At 40.2% G+C, this 18,537-nt stretch overlaps 1 protein-coding gene across 1 annotated transcript in view; it reads left to right on the forward strand.

The window, feature by feature from the left end:
* The first annotated feature begins 1,340 nt into the window (after positions 1 to 1,340).
* The window catches only part of hlcs (holocarboxylase synthetase (biotin-(proprionyl-CoA-carboxylase (ATP-hydrolysing)) ligase)), a 32,257-nt gene continuing 15,060 nt past the window's right edge, over positions 1,341 to 18,537 (forward strand). Inside the window, 7 exon segments of the mRNA XM_058789657.1 lie at positions 1,341 to 1,784; positions 5,838 to 5,975; positions 6,978 to 7,140; positions 8,234 to 8,503; positions 8,506 to 9,062; positions 14,043 to 14,216; positions 16,052 to 16,326. Coding sequence (XP_058645640.1) covers positions 1,569 to 1,784; positions 5,838 to 5,975; positions 6,978 to 7,140; positions 8,234 to 8,503; positions 8,506 to 9,062; positions 14,043 to 14,216; positions 16,052 to 16,326 — 1,793 coding nt within the window. The 5' untranslated portion in view covers positions 1,341 to 1,568.

Raw genomic sequence — 18,537 nt, forward strand, 5'->3', positions numbered from 1 at the left:
TTCCATCCCAAAGCTTAAGACGAGGTTAGGGTTTCGCTTCCAGCAAGTCATTTGTGAATAAATGAAGGTAGTTACTAGTTTCACCAACCTTGGCAACTTCAGTGAATGTTTGCCATTATACTGAAAAACCTACAGTGACCGAGAACAATCCTCTGGCCTTTATAAATTACTTGAAGTTGTGGGAAAAATGTTGGATGAAAACTGAACCTACATAGCGGCTAATACATTGGACAACCAGTTTGCAAACAAATGCTGTCTGTGAGTTTCATTTAAGTTTATGCGTTTGGTTCCCTGAGAATCGAACCCACGACCTTGAAGTTGCTGGCGCCATGATCATCTGTTTGAGCTACTGCTGATCGTTTTTCAACGAACATACAATAAATGCATAATTTTACCTTTTTACTTGCAAAGTAATAAAACTTACATGCTGTTTTTAAAAAATTTGTTATACAACTTCACATCGTAGTAGATTTTATTTTATATTATTGTATTTTCTATGGGTAATACATGGTTATTTGATTAAATCGAGTAGTAATATTTAATTAGTGTTTATGATGAATTCGCGGATTTCCCGCTAAAGCAAGAGTGAAAACCGTTAAACTGGCGCCAGCAGCGCGCGCTTTTCTCCTGAGGTGAGCTACTTTTACTTCATAACAGATCATGTAAAATGCTAAATAACATTAAATGTCATAAAAACATTAATGTGTGGATTGCGAACAGCGATGTCCGAGGAAATACTGATCCATATGAGTCGTGTAAGTGACATTTATTTAAATCGGCAACCTTACACCTTTTTTATTCTCAATCCCATCACACTGCTTCTTTAAATTAATAGTTAACTCAAAAATCAAACACTATGATTTTGTGGAAGAAAATGCTATTTTGAAAATCCGTGTTTTTGTCCATACAAAGTCAGTGTGGTTCGACGAAACAGTTTAAATATTTTACAAAAGATTTTTGTCAAAGTAAATGGGAAAAATGCAGATACTTTCAAAGGAAAACTGAAATCTGTAAGTAATGTTAAAATAGAAATGCAGTAAATGAATAAATGCATTGGTTATGTTTAGGATAATATTAATCATACTCGAAAGGACGCGTTCTTCTTGTTACAGCAAGTAAATTGTGTTTTCTGTATGTCATTTATAATCACAAATTAAACTCTAAGATTAAGCTTTTCTGTTTTTGCCATCCAAAACAGTTGCTGCGTATTTCAGCACATGTCTTCCTGCAGGTCCGCTTCCGACAGCAGATTCCAGCGCGACAGTCATCGGAAGCACCTGTGATTGGTCCGTTTGGGCAGCGCTGAGAAAAGTAACGGGCACCACGTGACAACCCCTTGCTTCAGTAGCGGTGTGTGCGTAATTTACATCGGAATAATGACCCTGACGAACTTCCTCAGACACCCGACCGACACGAGCGAGGCGCAGAGTATGAACAGCTAGGAGAGCGTTTATTTCTTTTTAATATTGACGTCGGTGACGTAACAGGAAGAGGCGGAGCCTGCAGCTGGACAGCAGGGAAGGGAAGATGACAGCGCGTCAGTGACGCATGGCTCCGCGCGCTGTAAGATGCTCATCACGCTGTGCTACATCTATCTGTGGCTGCGCTTCCAGAGATACTACACCGCCGCGATCCGCAGCGCGTTACACCGCCTCAGCGGCGGCCAGAGCAGCTTCACCTTCTGCGCGCTGAGAGTCGCTCCGCGCCGCGACGACGCGCTCTTCCTCAGGCGCGGAGACCGAGTCCTGTACATCACCGAGCCGCAGGTGACGCGCCAGCTCTCCGTGAGTGTGTGTGTGTGTGTGTGTGTGTGTGTGTGTGTGTGTGTGTGTTTCTATTCAGGTGGGGACTTAAACCTGAATACACACAGACTCATGGGGACTCGTGTCACGGTGGGGACCTAAATTGAGGTCTCCACGGGTAAACAAGCTAATAAATCACACAGAATTAAGAAAGTCTCCTGTAAGGGGTAGGTTTAGGTGTAGGGTTGGTGTAGGGCATTAGCACATACAGTAAGTACAGTATAAAAACCATTACGCCTATGGATAGCGAAACAAGTGTGTGTGTGTGTGTGTGTGCGCCGTTTCTAGACTTTTGGCACCCTTGGCGATTACTTTTGTCTCTTCCTCAATACAACTCATTCACAAAAAGTTCCACAAAAGAAAAAATAAACCATTTCGGAAAACAAATGTATTAAAAATTGCAAAATTGCCTGAATTCAAATATGTAAACATATGCTGTATATTAAACTTCAGCAGAAAAAAAGGTAAAAATTTAAATGATTTTTTTTTTTTTACTTTAACACAACAATATATTATGTTTTCAGCTATTAAGTATTATACAATACAATAATACACAATTCCCACTTTTGAGTAAAATAACTATGCACATCCATGTTCAAATGAAGTAACTGGTGAACAACTACAAGGACTTAAAACAAATTGACCTTTGCATATTTGAGCATATCTTGGATAGCTTTAAAACTGGACGCGTCTAGACTTAATTGCTGCAAAATTGTCAGTAAAGTCATCACAGGACGGCTGCCTGGAAACATCCCTGTTTATGCTCGTCAAGGCCAGGCCATTGAGACGGTGCTGTGTCATTGTAGACCTCGGGTATGTTTTAATGAGCTCCTCTGCACTAGCCACACTTGCAGGAGAAGTTACAGCAGCTCGGAGAGCCACCCACATATTGGGGAAAATCTCCTTTAATTTCTTCTCCTCTATGAAGGTCAAAAGTTATAGTGCGGTCATGGTGTTCTAGTGCAAGTTCCTTGCCATTCAGATCCGACTGACCGCTGCTAGTGAAGGCGTCGCTCAGTGTTGCGCACGGTTGACGCATCTCCTGGGTTGGAAGCTTACGAGGACACCAAACTTGATTCAATGCAAACATCCACAACATTATTAAAGAAACAAACCTCCATTTGTTTCATTGCATCATTGAAGGGCTCATCAGGAGACTCGTAAGAAAAGTGATGTTTAGTTTTTCTTGGTCTCTTTTGCTTCAGCACAGCCTCAGCATTCATCTCACAGATGTCTCTGGCAGTGGCTTGTGCAGAAGCAAAACCTGTCTGTCTGTAGCTCTTGAGGAAGGCCTCGGTTTTTGTCAGCAGCATCCAGCTGCATGGACTCTGATTGCATTCATTTGCTGACGTGCTGAATTTGGATGAGGATGTTTTCTCAGTTTTAACAGCTGGGTCAGTGGCTTTCTCCTTCACTTCTAGAAGGGCATCCCTAACTTCTGCAGCCTGGTAGCTCACCGCGTCCACGCTCTTCACTCGACTCCCATCTGGACTCTGTCCAGGATTTCAGAGTGAGATTGACGTGGCTTTTATAATACACCAACGTTGTGTGGAAGCTGAGAAAAGAGTGAACCGCTTCTGCAGGTAACCACAATAGGCAGCAGCTTCTGCGGAGCTTTTTCCTGCATCAGGTTTAAAGAGTGTGTTGCACATGGGACAAAAAAGGCCTTTGGGTTGATTTCCAGCAGTCTGGCTTGCACACCTTTCCTTTTTCCTTTCATATTTGCCCCGTTATCATACGACTTGAGCTCCTGCAGTCTCTGTAGAATGAGGGATGACAGGCTTTCTCCAGTGGATCCTTCAGATTCAAGGAACCCCATAATATGTTATTTTACTGCCACAGTTCGAATGGTGAGAGAGACCTGTTCTGTGTGGCTGATAGCAGGTGCGCTGTCCACAGTTAGTGAAAAATATTTTGCGTCTTTGATCTCATTAGCCATGGTCTCCATAATTCTCTTACCTATGCACTCAATCAGCTCATTTTGAGTGATATTACCCAGATATGTGTTGTGGCTGGGTCCACTTTGATTCAGACCTATATGATATTTTAGCACAGTGTCAAATTGTGGCATGAGTTCAACTTCTTTAAGGAAGTTTCCATTATTTGGGTCATACAGGGCATCTGATGTTCCTCTTAGACCCATATTTCTCTCAGCCTCCAAGCGCATTTCCAGCTGATCTATTGTTTGCCTTTTTTCCAAACGAATCTCTAAGTCCTTCCGTGATGCCATGTGCCTGTTATGTTCTGGAGAACTCTCATGGTTTTTCAGGATGTCGGGACAATTTTTCCAGTCATTGACTCCTTTGGTAATTAGATTATAATCATTATTTGAGAAGATCTTACAACAGAAGCAGTAAAGGCTGTTTGCTTTTTTAGTATAGACCAGCCAGCTTCTTTTAATTTTTCACCATTCTGTAGTTTTCTAAAAAAGTAATGAAGGCACCCTCTCCCATCTTCCCTTTTAGTAAATATGAAATCTGGTGTCAACTGACATGGTCCTCTATGCACTAATTCTGTCCGGACTTTATCTGACGTGGCGGGTCAGTCAGCGGGGTCTAGACGTGCTGCCGCAGTGCTCTCACCCTCTGATGACCTGGAAGGTGAATTCTAGAAGGTCATTATGTGTTATGTTTACAAAATGATTTGCAGAAGAACCCATGCATGAAAAAAGATGAATCCTATATTTCAGACAAAATTAAACTCTTATTAAACTAGTAAAGATTTTGTTCTCCTCACAAAGAAAAGAAAAGAAAATGTTCATGTACAGATTTTTTTTTCACCAGTCTAAAAAATAAATAAATGTTCAATAGAAATACCACCCATTTGTGTTCTATCCTTTTTGTACCCTTTCCATTGTATGGATACCCATGTAACTATTATACAGCAGTATTTCATATGAGCACACGCACACACACACACACACACACACACACACACACGGACACACACACACACACACACACACACACACACACACACACACACCTGCTGATGGCCTAGTCTGGTATCACTGCAGTGGCTGTCCCTGAGTTTGTTGATGTCTTCTTCTACAGGTGCAGTCAGATGGCATTAGTATACAGTTTTAAACCCTTTTAAACTATTCTATATAGCCAAATCTGTAAACAAGAATAAAAGTAATATTAACCCCCCCCCCCCAGCAGGTTGCGCACTAGGCGCCCGCCTAATTTGCCTATGCCTAGAAGCGGTGGTGTGAGTGTGTGAGAGTGTGTGTGTGCTGCTGAAATATCAATCATTGGCAGTGTCGGGCACGTTACTTTAAAAAAGTAATTATAGTTACTAGTTACTTCTCACAAATAGTAACTGAGTTAGTAACTGAGTTACATCATTATAAAAGTAACTAATTACCAGGAAAGTAACTATTATGCTACTTTTTAAAAATGTTCAAATGTCAAATAACTTTGGATGCCCCCAATATTAAATATGTTAAATTAATGAAATGTACACTAAAAAGAATAAATTATTATTATAAAACATTGTACATTAATCTACACTATCTACTGACACTTAGTATCAGTCAGTCAAGCATTATAATATAATATTATGATAATTTAATATTATATGATGATAGAACTTTAGTAACTAGAATAACCAAGTATGAATGCATATTTGTCATCAATATAAAACGCAGTAAGGATTAATGAGCTGCTGGGTTCATGAATATTAATCACTTCTGCATGTTATGAAAGACTCTCGCTCTATCTCTCTTTGCGTGCGTGTCTGTGAGAGAAAGCGATGGCGAGGTGTGCACCTTCACACTAGAGTTTACGGTACGTCAAATTAAATTCTAATAATATAATATAGTAATGCCACATTTTATTGTCAGTAACGGTAACGGCGTTGTAACGGGGGAAACAGTAATTCGTTTGATTACTCGTTACTGAAAAAAATAACGGCGTTAGTAACGCCACGTGTACCTGTCATCTTGCAGAATAACTTCCCAAGGTATTTGGATTCCATTTTTGTTGCTTGTCTTGTGGATCCAAATAAAAGAATAAAATGTGTGTGTGTCTGCAGGCGTGCGAGGACCTCAGTAAGTGGACTCTGTTGGGCTCTTCGCTGGTTTGTGGTCAGCGGCTGGAAAACATTGCCTTCATCATAGAGGCCACATCAAGACAGAAAGTTCCCGTGTCTCCACACAGAACCAATGAGAAAGTAAGTTCAGAACTTTCTCATTGATGTGTTTACACAACACCCAAACACACACACACACACACACACACACACAGACAGACAGAGGCTGTATCTGCATACACACACTTCCCTGTATCAGGTGTGCAAACTTGTCACTTTTTGGCGAAATTTGTCGTTTTCACCTTGAAATAGGTCATTCACGTGAATCGTGTAGATCTGTAAAAAAAAATGGAGAGGGGTCGTATCTGTGCGTCATCTGTGTCACGTCACCTGTAGCGTTTTTTTCCCCCCTGTTGGCAAAGGAATGGCCCCGCCCTACTCTGCCTCTGATTGGCTTACTTTAATGTTCTTTCCCTCAACCAACCAATCGCACTCCTGAAGCATAGCTTTTAGACGCTGCAGGCAGCTGTCCGTATTTCCAGAGGCTACATAAAATGTGAAGGAACAAGCTAACGGCAAGCAACTTATTTGTGAAGTAATTGGGCTATGCTGGTGGTTAGATTAGCCTGTTTGTAGCTAGCTAAATTAAGTTCACTGTAGAGCAGGACGGAATGCATTTGTATCTGCTGTAAATTGTGTTCCAGTATGAATGATTACCGCGTGAGGCTGCTGGGTTGTTTTTGCTTTTGCTTTTGTTTTTGTTTTTTTGCATGAGGCTGCTGTTGCAATAGCTATGAAGATTGTAAGTTACGTTATCGCTGCATTAGTTCGCTACCCTTTGCAAAATGCTCCTCAGTCTCATTTGTCTCGCATATCAGCTATTACTCTGACATGAAGTCGATTTGAGAACTGTTCGACCTACAAGTAAAGCATACTGTTTAATGTACAGTAATATTAGTATCACTCAGCTCAAGTGGAGGCAGCGCTAAGTGTAGTTACCAAATTATGTATAGTAGTTGCTTTTGGTGGGAACGGCCCTTTATTGAATCTCAAGGTTTGGCCATTTGTGTGTTTAGAGCATGTTCTCTGTTCTGCTGATGAATGCCCTCACTGAAGAGAAATCACGCTGTGTCTGTCGTTTAGGGACTGAACTGGTCTGATTACTGTCTGCCGCTGGCGTACCGTCCAGGCCAGCCGTACCGGGCCGTCGCCGAAGCCAGCCTGGAGAACTTCAGCCGCCTCGGCGTGGCGTTTATGGAAGATCGTCTGCATATGGACAATGGGCTCATTCCTGAGAAGATAGTCTGTGAGTATCTTTACAGCAAGTGACGTCATCGGGGTGATTTTTCAGATTTGATTGATTAATTCGAATTTAATGTTTTGCCACGATTGTATTTTTTAGAAATCTAGGAATCGCGATTTTGAATAGAAATATTGCCAAACGTTAGAATTAGACACTTGAGAACTGTGATTAACCGTGACGCGCTCATATCACACAGAATGAGCTTTTGTTGATTAAAGATGCGACGTGGAAGAGGAAAAACATGCAAGAAGATGAGTGAACTTCTTTTAACTTGAGCGGCGTGTTTTTAGAAAGCCGTTTCATGCAAGAGACGCGAGCGCAACAGTCAAACACATCCATGTTTACATAGAAAAACAATGGAAAAGCAGCGCAAGTGAATAAAAAACCTGTAAAGAACTACTACTGTATGTCTGATATTTCATGTTTGCATCATGGTGACATTTATAATTAATAATAGTCTGCTGGTGTTATACCTTCAGTCATTCTGAATTTGAATTACCTTGACCTTTGAGTTTTTTAAAGTATTTTCCTCATATTATTTCTGAACATGTATAAGACACGTTTGTACAAGATGTAGTTGTAGTTCATGTATCTTTTCTGCAAAGATATTTAACAAGTGATTTGTTTAACATTTACATCGTTGATAACTTCATGTGTGCTGCACTCGGAATAGAATTCTCTTTAACTAGTTCAGGGGTCACCAAACTTGTTCCTGGAGGGCCGGTGTCCTGCAGAGTTTAGCTCCAACTTGCCTCAATACACCTGCCTTGAAGTTTCAAGTAAACCAAGCAAGACCTTAATTAGCTGCTTCAGGTGTGTTTGATTAGAGTTGGAGCTAAACTCTGCAGGACGCCGGCCCTCCAGGAACAAGTTTGGTGACCCCTGAACTAAAGGGTTAATAAAGAAAAAGTTACTTGAATCATGTTGTAGTTACATTTTCAAGTTGACTAGTTAAAAATCTAAAAAATCAATAAATCGCGAATCGGTCAAACGTTCTGAAAAAAGAAGAATTAAATTTTTTGCCACATCGCCCAGCGCTATGGGCGGGTGTGTGAGTTCCTGGAGTTGCGCTAACGCAGTGTCTGTGTCTGTCTAGCCGTGTTACTCAGAGAGACGGCGCTCGAGGAGCTGTTTGAACAGGACAGCAGGAGGAGGATCGAAGCCAAGCGTCCCAGCGAGCCGACGGAGCAGCCAGACTCTCCACAGCTTCATCAGCAGGAGCCGGAGCTCCCGTCCGAACACCGGCACATGGACGGACGCCACCTGCACCTCTCCAGCTGCCACGAGTGTCTGGAGCTGGAGAACAGCACCATCCTGTCGGTCAAGTTCGCCTCTGCAGAGAACATCCCGGATCTGCCCGACGACTACACGCCGCCGGCACTGATGAAGAGGAGGAGGAGCGCCGGAGGAGGAGCGGCAGCGGCAAGCCGCCCAACCTGCTGGTGTTCACGGGCGGCTGCGAGCAGCGCTTCCAGGAGATCCGCTCGCTCCTGGAGGAGTGCGTGGACACGGAGAGCTACGCCGTCTACCACCTGCGTCCGCAGCAGGCACTGAGCGATCCCTGGCTGGAGAACACGCTGCTGCTGGTGCTGGCCACTGATGAGACGCTGGCTCCGGCTCTGCAGCTGCGCTTCCTGAGCTACCTGAGCCGCGGCGGGAGGCTGCTGGGCCTGTCCTGCTCGCTGTGCCCCGCCGGACTCTCGCTGCGCCCCGCAGACGCCCAGAGCGACCGCATCTGCACCCTCAGCTTCACCAAGGCGGACAGCAGCGAGCTGCGGCTGAGCGTGTTGTCCAGCGGGAGCGTGTACGAGCGGGACGGCGCCGGCGGAGGTCAGGTGGAGCTCTGGGGTCAGACCGGAGCGCAGGAGATGGCCATCGTGCGCGTGACTCACGGAGAGGACAGCGGAGAGGCCGTCCTGTGTCAGGTAATGAGCTCCGCTGGGGTCCGGCTGCACCGCTGTGTGCCTCATGACACTTAGGGCTGTCACTAACCATTATTTTGGTAATTGAGTAATCTTTTGATTATTCTGACCAGTTTTGGGTGTAACTAATTACTAAGTTACTGCAGTTTAATTACTTTCCCTTGAAAAAGTAAAGTAAGGGATTACTCTTGTTTTTTCTGTAATTTCATTAGTTACTTCTTATGTAATTGAACTTATTGCTGTATATAGACTGTACAACATTTATACACAATACAATACAATATAATAATGGATTCAACATCAAAATGTAAAGCCTAACTTTAAAATGCATGCTTTTTATGCACCCTTCTCACTTTTAATACTTTGAGTTTATGAAAATATTGGTAACACTTTAGTGTCCAGTTCTCACTATTAACTAGTTGGTTATTAGCATGAATATTACTGTTATATTGTTTGTTTATTATTACTTAAAAAGCACATATCAATGCATTATTCTGGAAAACCTTATTCTAAATCCTACACAATTCTTAAACTTAACTACTTTACTGAGGATTAATAAGCAGTAATTAGGAGTATATTGAGGCAAAAGTCATAGTTAATAGTTGGTTAATGAGAATTGGACCCTAATCTAAATTTATGTAGTTACTTGAAAGAATTAAAAGAAGCGTTTCATGTCTATCCTTGTATTGTTAACTTTATCATTGACTTGTTGAGGTTGATATAGGATTTAGAAAGTAATTAAATACTTTTTGGAGAGAGTAATTTGTACAGTAATCTAATTGCACTGTTGAAGATGTAATTAATTACTCTTTTAGAATAACTTTACCCTACACTGATTCTGACGATTAATCGAGTAATCCGATAATTGTATGTATATATAATTTATTATTTTATTTGTTTATTTAGTGGCAATAAAAATAGACCTAAGTGAAGAATAGCTTTTAAAATTACTTAAAATATAATAGCAGTGAGACAATAATAATTAGTTCAAATAAAGTATCAAAGACAAGTAATTATATGATTTTATTGAACAAAACTGTTAAAATACATGTATTATAAAGTACAACCCCAAATCAGAAAAAGTTGGGACAGTATGGAAAACGCAAATAAAAAAAAGAAAGTAGTGATTTCTAAATTTACTTTGACTTGTATTTCATTGCAGACAATATGAACACAAAATATTTCATGTTTTGTCTGATCAACTTCATGTCATTCGTAAATATACATCTTTTCCTGTCATTCAGACCTGCAACACATTCCAAAAACAGTTGGGACAGTCAAGCATTTACCACTTTGTAATGTTGCCATTCCTTTTCACAACACTTAAAAGACGTTTAGGGACTGAAGACACCAAGTGATGAAGTGTTTCAGGTGTAATTTTGTCCCATTCTTCCTGCAAACAAGTCTTAAGGTGGGCAACAGTACGGGGTCTTCGCTTCAAAATGCGCCACACATTCTCTGTTGGAGACAGGCCGGGACTGCAGGCAGGCCAGTCAGGTACCCGTACCCTCTTCCTCCGCAGCCAGGACTTTGTGATGCGTGCAGAATGTGGTTTTGCATCGTCTTGTTGAAATATGCATGGACGTCCCTGGAAAAGATGTCTTCTTGAAGGCAACATATTGTGCTCCAAAATCTCTATGTACTTTTCAGCATTAATGGTGCCATCACAGAAGTGCAAGTTACCTTTGCCATGGGCACCGACACAACCCCATACCATGACAGACCCTGGCTTTTGGACTTGTTGCTGGTAACAGTCTGGATGATCCTTTTCTTCTTTTGTCCGGAGCACACGGCGTCCATTCCTCCCAAAAAATACCTGAAATACTGATTCATCTGACCACAGCACACGTTTCCACTGTGTGATGGTCCATCCCAGATGCCTCCGAGCCCAGAGAAGTCGACGGCGCTTCTGGACACTGTTAACACAGGGCACAGTACAGTTTTAACTGGCATTTGTGGATGTAACTACGTATTCTGGTACTTGACAAAGGTTTGCCAAAGTAGTCCCATGTAGTCCTGAACCCATGTGGTGATATCGCTTATAGATGAATTCTTGATGCGGTGCCGCCTGAGGGATCGGAGATCACGGCTGTTCAGCTTAGGCTTGCACCCTTGTCCTTTACACACTGAAATTCCTCCAGATTCCTTGAATCTTTTAATTATGTTATGCACTGTTGAAGGTGAAATATCCAAATCTCTTTCTATCTTTCTTTGAGGAACATTGTTTTTAAACATTTCAGTAATTTTCTCACATATTTGTTGGCAAACTGGCGATCCTCGGCCCATCTTTGCTCCTAAAGGACTAGACCTTTCTTGGATGCTGCTTTTGTACCAAATCATAATAACAATCACCTGCTGACATCACCTGTTTCAAATCACATCATTATTTAACCAATTTACCTCATTACTGGCCCTAAATTGCTCCTGTCCCAACTGTGTTGCAGGTCTGAATGACAGGAAAAGATGTATATTTACGAATGACATGAAGTTGACCAGATAAAACATGAAATATTTTGTGTTCATATTGTCTGCAATGAAATACAAGTCAAAGTAAATTTAGAAATCACTACTTTCTTTTTTTATTTGCGTTTTCCATACTGTCCCAACTTTTTCTGATTTGGGGTTGTAGAGCTAATGTTCATTATACATTATAACGAATGCCGGCAGAAGGCGCCAACAGCCTGACGATCTAATCCTCGTTTAATATTGACCAAACATCATTTGATTCAAATGTCCACTTAATCTTTAATATTTGGCCATTTCTTTATGACAGAAATGCTATAGCCGCTGTAATTTCTTGAATATGTGGACATCAGAACGAGTAAACTCAGAGCGAGGGTTTAAACTTTTATTTTGAAATCGCGATGAACAAATGAACGTTATAATAAACCCAAACATATCCAAATGTAAATAATTAAAGCACATATTGAACCTGCATCACATATATTTTAATTGAATCGTAGTGTTTGTGAATTCACAATAACATATTATGCTTTATCATCATTTTTATATGGGTTTAATATATCATGCAGCCTTGGAAAACGGTCTAATAATGCGTTTCATGGATTCTCGTCTGTGAAATGCTCCACTTCCGGTTATTAGCTGATTACTCAACGCGGGCAAAATTAAATCGAGGATTTTTTAAAGTCAAATAGAATCCAACGATAAACCGATGCAGAATCGATTCTGAGATCTTCTGAATGCATGGTGATTCTCTCTGGAGCTGATTCTGAGCTTATATTTTAACAGCAGATGGCGCTCTGCTCTAGTGTTTATCTAGAGCGCCACCTGCTGCTCGAAACTAAACTCAGAATTGATTCAAGAAAGAATTGCAATATGTTCACTATCACAGATGATTTAATCATATGATAATGAAATTGAAGATGTCTTTCTGCGATGATGACAGCGGTTTGCGTAGCTTCTCAGTGAACTACGGCTCTGTGTAGTAAATGCTGCTTCATCTGAAAGCACGTGAAAATACCACATTTAATAACATGTTTTTACTCCAAACTCACTTCATAACATCGTCAAATTTCTCAAAGAATTCCTCTAAAAATAGATCACGATTATGCCGTACGCTTGCCTCGTTATCATTTCTTAATTTTAGGCAGTCGTTAAAAAAAAAGAAAAAAAAAAGCATGCCCTCAACGTCAGCCAGTGCGTGGCTTATTTATTCAAATCAGCCGGGGCCATGCAGAAAGATGGAAAATCAATCAGTAGCCTGATGTTAGCCAACATGTTAAAACACAATCAAAAACAATAGGAAAGTTTATCAAGGAATAGCATTAAAACAGCTTTTAAAAATGTAATTCATGTAGGCTATATCCTCTCAAAACAAAACAATTCAACAATGCCCCTTTTACTGTGCTGTTCATTTAGACCATGAAACTCAACCATTTTGTTCAGTGAAATTATCGTCAATATCAATTTTTTCTGAACCAGTTGTTTGCATCACATATCAAATTGCCAGTCATGTGATTTCAGTAAACCAGTCTTTGTCACAAATTTCAATGGACCCAGTGTCTACGGTTTTTCCTTGAGTTTCTGATGCATTTACAGAGTTCTGACCAGCAGGTGTCGCCAGCGTGTGGTGTTTTGGGTGATTTGAAACATGAATCGTTTTGCAAAGCAGTTGATTGTTGATTCAAAGCTTTGATCGGTTTGTTTGTGTCGGGGGTAATGCATTACAAGTAACGTGAGTTACGTAATCAGATTACTTTCTTCAAGTAACTAGTAAAGCAATGCATTACTTTTTAATTTAGAAGAAATCTGAGTTACTTTTTCCAATAATTAACTCCAGCTCCTGTGTTTGTCATGTATTGAGTGACAGCTCTGGTGTTGCCATGTTGAGAGAAATCAGGAGTAAGAACATGATCTTACTGTAGTTCTAGACTAAATATCAGCATTATTTACTCATCTCACCTGCACTAAACACATTCAGCGTTCCTCACAATCAATAAAAACTGTCAAATACAAACTCAGAATATTATACAAACCTGCAATAATTAAATATGTTAAATAAGACCAATATCATTTATGTATTTAATCCCATTTTATTAAACAATATCTTTGCTGCTGACCTTCGATGATCCAATTCTATCATACTAATAATCATAAATGACACTCATTTTTAGTTATCACTGAATAGAGTTGATCTTTCTTCTCCTGCGTCGTATTCTTCATGTGATTAGTTTGAGCGTCCTCTACTGTACAGACGTGAATCTACATCTCCTTCAGTCCGAGCCGCTTTCACTTCACTTTTAGTGTGAAAGAGCTTTTATATTTGTAGAAGAACTTTTATAATAAAAACAAACAAGCAGGCCCTGCCCAGATTTACAAAGTAACTCAAAAGTAACGTAATGCATTACTTTACATAAAAAGTAACTAAGTAACATACGTTACTTTTTAGGGAGTAATGCAAAAGTAATTTCCCCAACACTGCTGCTGTCTACAGAAGGGTTCTGTTGTGTTTGCGCTCTGCAGGTGCGTTTGGAGACGGCTCCGGACGCTCAAGGCTCCGCCGGCTTCTCGGAGCTGAAGATGAGTAACGCCCAGCGCTACGAGGTTCTGACGGAGATCCTGACGTCTCTGGGTCTGAGCTGCGAGCTGAGACGGGTGCCTGCACACAGCCCTATCTACCTGCTCGGCACACACACGGTGAGAGACGCTCTATACAGCACAGATCTATACACACGGTTCTGAGACGCGGAAAACCATCAATAAAGCATGAGAACATGAACGGTTTTGGTTGAGTTGCTGTGTGTGTGTGTGTGTGTGTGTGTGTGATTGTTATGTTGAGGATGTTGCTGAAACGATTCATTAATTCAGTGTAACTGGTCGTCTTTGACCGCTGATTGTAGAAGCACTAGTAGTTTGATGTGCAGTGCTTTGTTGGCTTGAAAAGTAGTTTAGCCACAGCTCCGATGGCAAGTTCTTCATGAGACCGATTCATTTAGTATCCCAGTGTTCCCAGAAGTGTTTTGATTCTGAAGATTGTTCTTCAAATTTATTTTCCAAGGTTTTTAACTTGTCAAACCATTTCTAACTTCATGTATTTGTATGTATTTTTTTTAACTGTGAACTGATGAAACTAACTCCCTGTAATGCAGATTTCTGACCACTAGGTGTCAGTCTTGGACTGTGACACAACCTGATTTACTGAAAATTAGATAAAAGAAATGAGAAATCATAAAGGCATCTCTAATATTTGTGCACTATATAAAAGAAATTAAATATGTTTTATATATATATATATATATATATATATATATACACACATACACACACACAAGTTTCAAAAGTTTGAGATCAGTAAGATTTTTAATGCTTTTTGAAGAAGTCTCTTATGCTCATCAGGGCTATAGAGATATATTGTTACAAAGGATTTCTATTTTGAATAAATGTTGTTCTTTTTAACTTTTTATTTATCAAAGAATCCTGAAAAAAAAAAGTATCACAGGTTATAAAAAAAATATTAAGTAGCACAACTGTTTCCAACACTGATAATAAATCAGCATATTAGAGTGATTTCTGGAGTAATGATGCTGAAAATTCAGCGCTGCGTCACAGAAATCAATTACAGTTCAAAGTGTATTAAAAATTGTAATTATTTCAGTTGTTTTGTTTTGTTTTGTTTTTCTGTATTTTGTAACAAATAAATGCATCCTTGATGAGCATAAGAGACTTCTTTTAAAAACATAAAAAATCGTCGTGATCCCAAACATCGAGCAGCAGTGTGTGGATGCAGTGAAGGCTGCGAGGTGTTCCGTGAGGCTCTGTCCTCGACCCTCAGACAGAAGCACTTTCTTCAGCATCGATCGTTCACTGCGCGTCGCTGATGTAACTGCATCTCTCTTTCGATTGTGAAGTTCGCGTCTGCCGTTTCCCACAATGCCTCTGTGGCCCCCTGCCGCCGCTGTGTGTCTGAACTAATGTGGAGCTGTGATTAAGATGTTGCGCTCCCCAGGGACGGTGGGATTGCTGGGGTCTGATGGGAGACGCGCCGGCGGCCCGCTCTAATTGATTAAGCGGCTCTCTGTTCTCCAGCTGATAATAGGGTCGTTAGCGCAGCGCTTGTCTGTTTACACGTCCTCCTCACGTCTGCCGCCGCAGCTGCTCCATGTGCCCTGATCGCATTTCACCTTTCATCGACTCAAAAACAGAAAATCTTTGTTTTTACTTTTATTATTATTATTATTATTATATTTTGCTTTAAATATTATTAATATTATTTTTTAATTTATTATTATATGTGTCCCTGCAGCACAGAAGCAGTCATAAGCAGCACAGGTATATTTGTAGCAATAGACAACAATACATTGTATGGCTCAAAGTTATACATTTTTCTTTTATGCCAAAAATCATTAGGATATTAATATCATGTTCCATGAAGATATTTTGTCAATTTCCTACCGTAAATGTATCAACTTCATTTTTGATTAGTAATATGCTGTGTGTGTGTGTGTGTGTGTGTGTGTGTGTGTGTGTTGCAGGAGCAGACGGGCTGGTTTCTGCGCTGGCTGCGGGCTCAGGCGGAGGGCTCGGGTGGAGTTGTGCGGTGCGCGGCTGGAGTGCTGAGGGTGGTGTGGGCTGGAGACGAGGCTCCGGATCTGTGTGAGGGTGAGCTGGCGTTACACACCGAGCCGCCCCAGAGCTTCTCGGAGCACTTCTGCCTGCAGACGTACAAACAGCACCTGCAGACGCAGCGGCTCGGCCGGACCGTGCTGTACGCAGACGTCACCTGCAGCACCATGAGCCTGCTGGGCGGGTAAGCACCGCTCCTCACTCGTCTGTGACCCCCGCAGGCAGAATCAGTCTGAATGCACACGATCTCTCTATAAAGTATATTATTGTGAAATATCCACATCAAGATTCACACAAACATAATCTGTTATGTCTTATATGAACGTTTAGTTAATGTTTGGGGACAAATCTGTGTATCATTATATTAGATCCATGCATTACAGTAGGTCTTAATATAGATCTGTCTCAATGTTAATCAAACACTAAAAGAAAAGATGGAATCACTCTCTGCTTTTGATTAAACTACTGTTTATGTACGTTTTTGTTCTTATTTTTAATAATAAAGATAAAATAAAAGTAGTTATATTGTGATTAATAATACAGTAATTATTATTAAGAAAAGAATTAGAGGAAAATATGCAGCGCTGCTTGGTGATTTTGCACTTTAACTCGATTTTACTCCAAATCAACTCTGCTGACAATCGCCTTCAAACGCTGTAGCTCAGGCATTTTTTTTTTGTCTGATTCCAACAAGTCCGTATATCATTTTGAAGATATTTTAATGGAGAATGTGAAAACAAAAAGAAGTCCACGATGCGGAAAACGTGGACGGGATCCTGGAATCCGGTCATTAAAACAGAATTAAAGCGGAATGTCACGGAATTTGCCAAAGTTTGGATGAATTAATCAAAAGTATGTCATTATACTTAAGTCAAATCGCAATATGGACTAGTATCTGTGAATATTAAGCAAAAAAAAGCATTTTAACTATGAATGGTCCATGTTCTGCGTGTCTCTGTGTGAATGAATGACGCAGACGCACGGTTTCGTTTACTACACACACATACTGAAGCTCGCGGTGACTTCAGCGTCTGTCGTCTCTAAACGAGGACATAAACACAAGAACAGCATCCCCAGAACCGCTCTGAGAGTCACTTCATCAGCATTTTACTGTTTCATTACATTAAAACTAGCCTCATGTGTATGCACAGCAACCCGTCAAAATAAAAGTTCGGTTTATCTTGAAGACATTGTGGCAGAAATATATTACTATCATTCAGTAGAATAATACTGCTACTACTACTGTTGAAGAATTAATAAAATGTTATTTTTTTAAAGAATAATTGCACAATATTTCTGCCATGTTTTAATTTGACTAGAAAATCCCATTTATTGGCCAAATAATAAAATTTGTTTTATGGCCTCATTTAATAACCAGGAAAATGTAACTAAACAACACAGAATTTCATAAGGCTATTGTAAGAATAAAAAAAAATTGTTTGTATGCATTCAAATAATAATAGACATGCTAAAACATAATTTGGTAACAACCAAAAGGTGTGAAAAAGCAAAACATTTCATAGGGCCCTAAACATGTCATTTTTGTTAAACTGAATAAAATACTGATGTTAAATTTAATTAAAATCATGAAATATATATATATATATATATATATATATATATATATATATATATATATATATATATATATATATATATATATATATATATATATATATATATATATATATATATATATATATATATATATTAGACATTCTTTTGAATGAATACAATTCAATTTAATCATTAAAAAGGAGTGAAAAAACTGGAAAAAAAAATGAATCCAGAAACATTAAAACAGAATTTGGAAAAAATAGAAGGATGTTATAGGACCCTATTAATGCAGGAGTGACTCCGGCGGTCAGAGCGGCCTGCTGGAGCGGACGGAGCAGGTGGAAATCATTAGAGCTGTCATAACGTTTGACAAATGGACGGCGGAGCGCGGCTGAAGTGATTGGGAGTGACAGTGTTGTCATTAGCCCTGTAAGGTAACGAAAAAGAGGCCGTGGAAAAAAAACATCTACAGTTTGATTTCCCCTCGCCTGATTATGGGAGTAATTTCCAGATGTCCCCTGTTACTCTCTGATTAAGTGGTATTATTGTAGTATGAGAGTGCTGAGTGGGCGGCGTGTCCGAGCGCAGATCGTGTGCTCACAGCTGCAAACCTCTGCGGCTGTCCTCAGCATTCGCTGTCTTTATCACAGAAGCAGAATGAGCTCACAGCATGCATTATTGCTGCTACGCTTGTCGTTGTTATTATTATTATTAATAATAGTAGTGTTAGTATGAGTATTGTTGATTTGATGATCAGTTGATCTTCAGACAAACAGATGTGTCTCTCTCTCTCTGTGTGTGTGTGTGTGTGTGTCTGTCTGCCTGTGTGTGAGATTGT

The sequence above is a fragment of the Onychostoma macrolepis genome, chromosome 10, assembly GCF_012432095.1.
Source record: "Onychostoma macrolepis isolate SWU-2019 chromosome 10, ASM1243209v1, whole genome shotgun sequence".
NCBI lineage: Eukaryota > Metazoa > Chordata > Actinopteri > Cypriniformes > Cyprinidae > Onychostoma > Onychostoma macrolepis.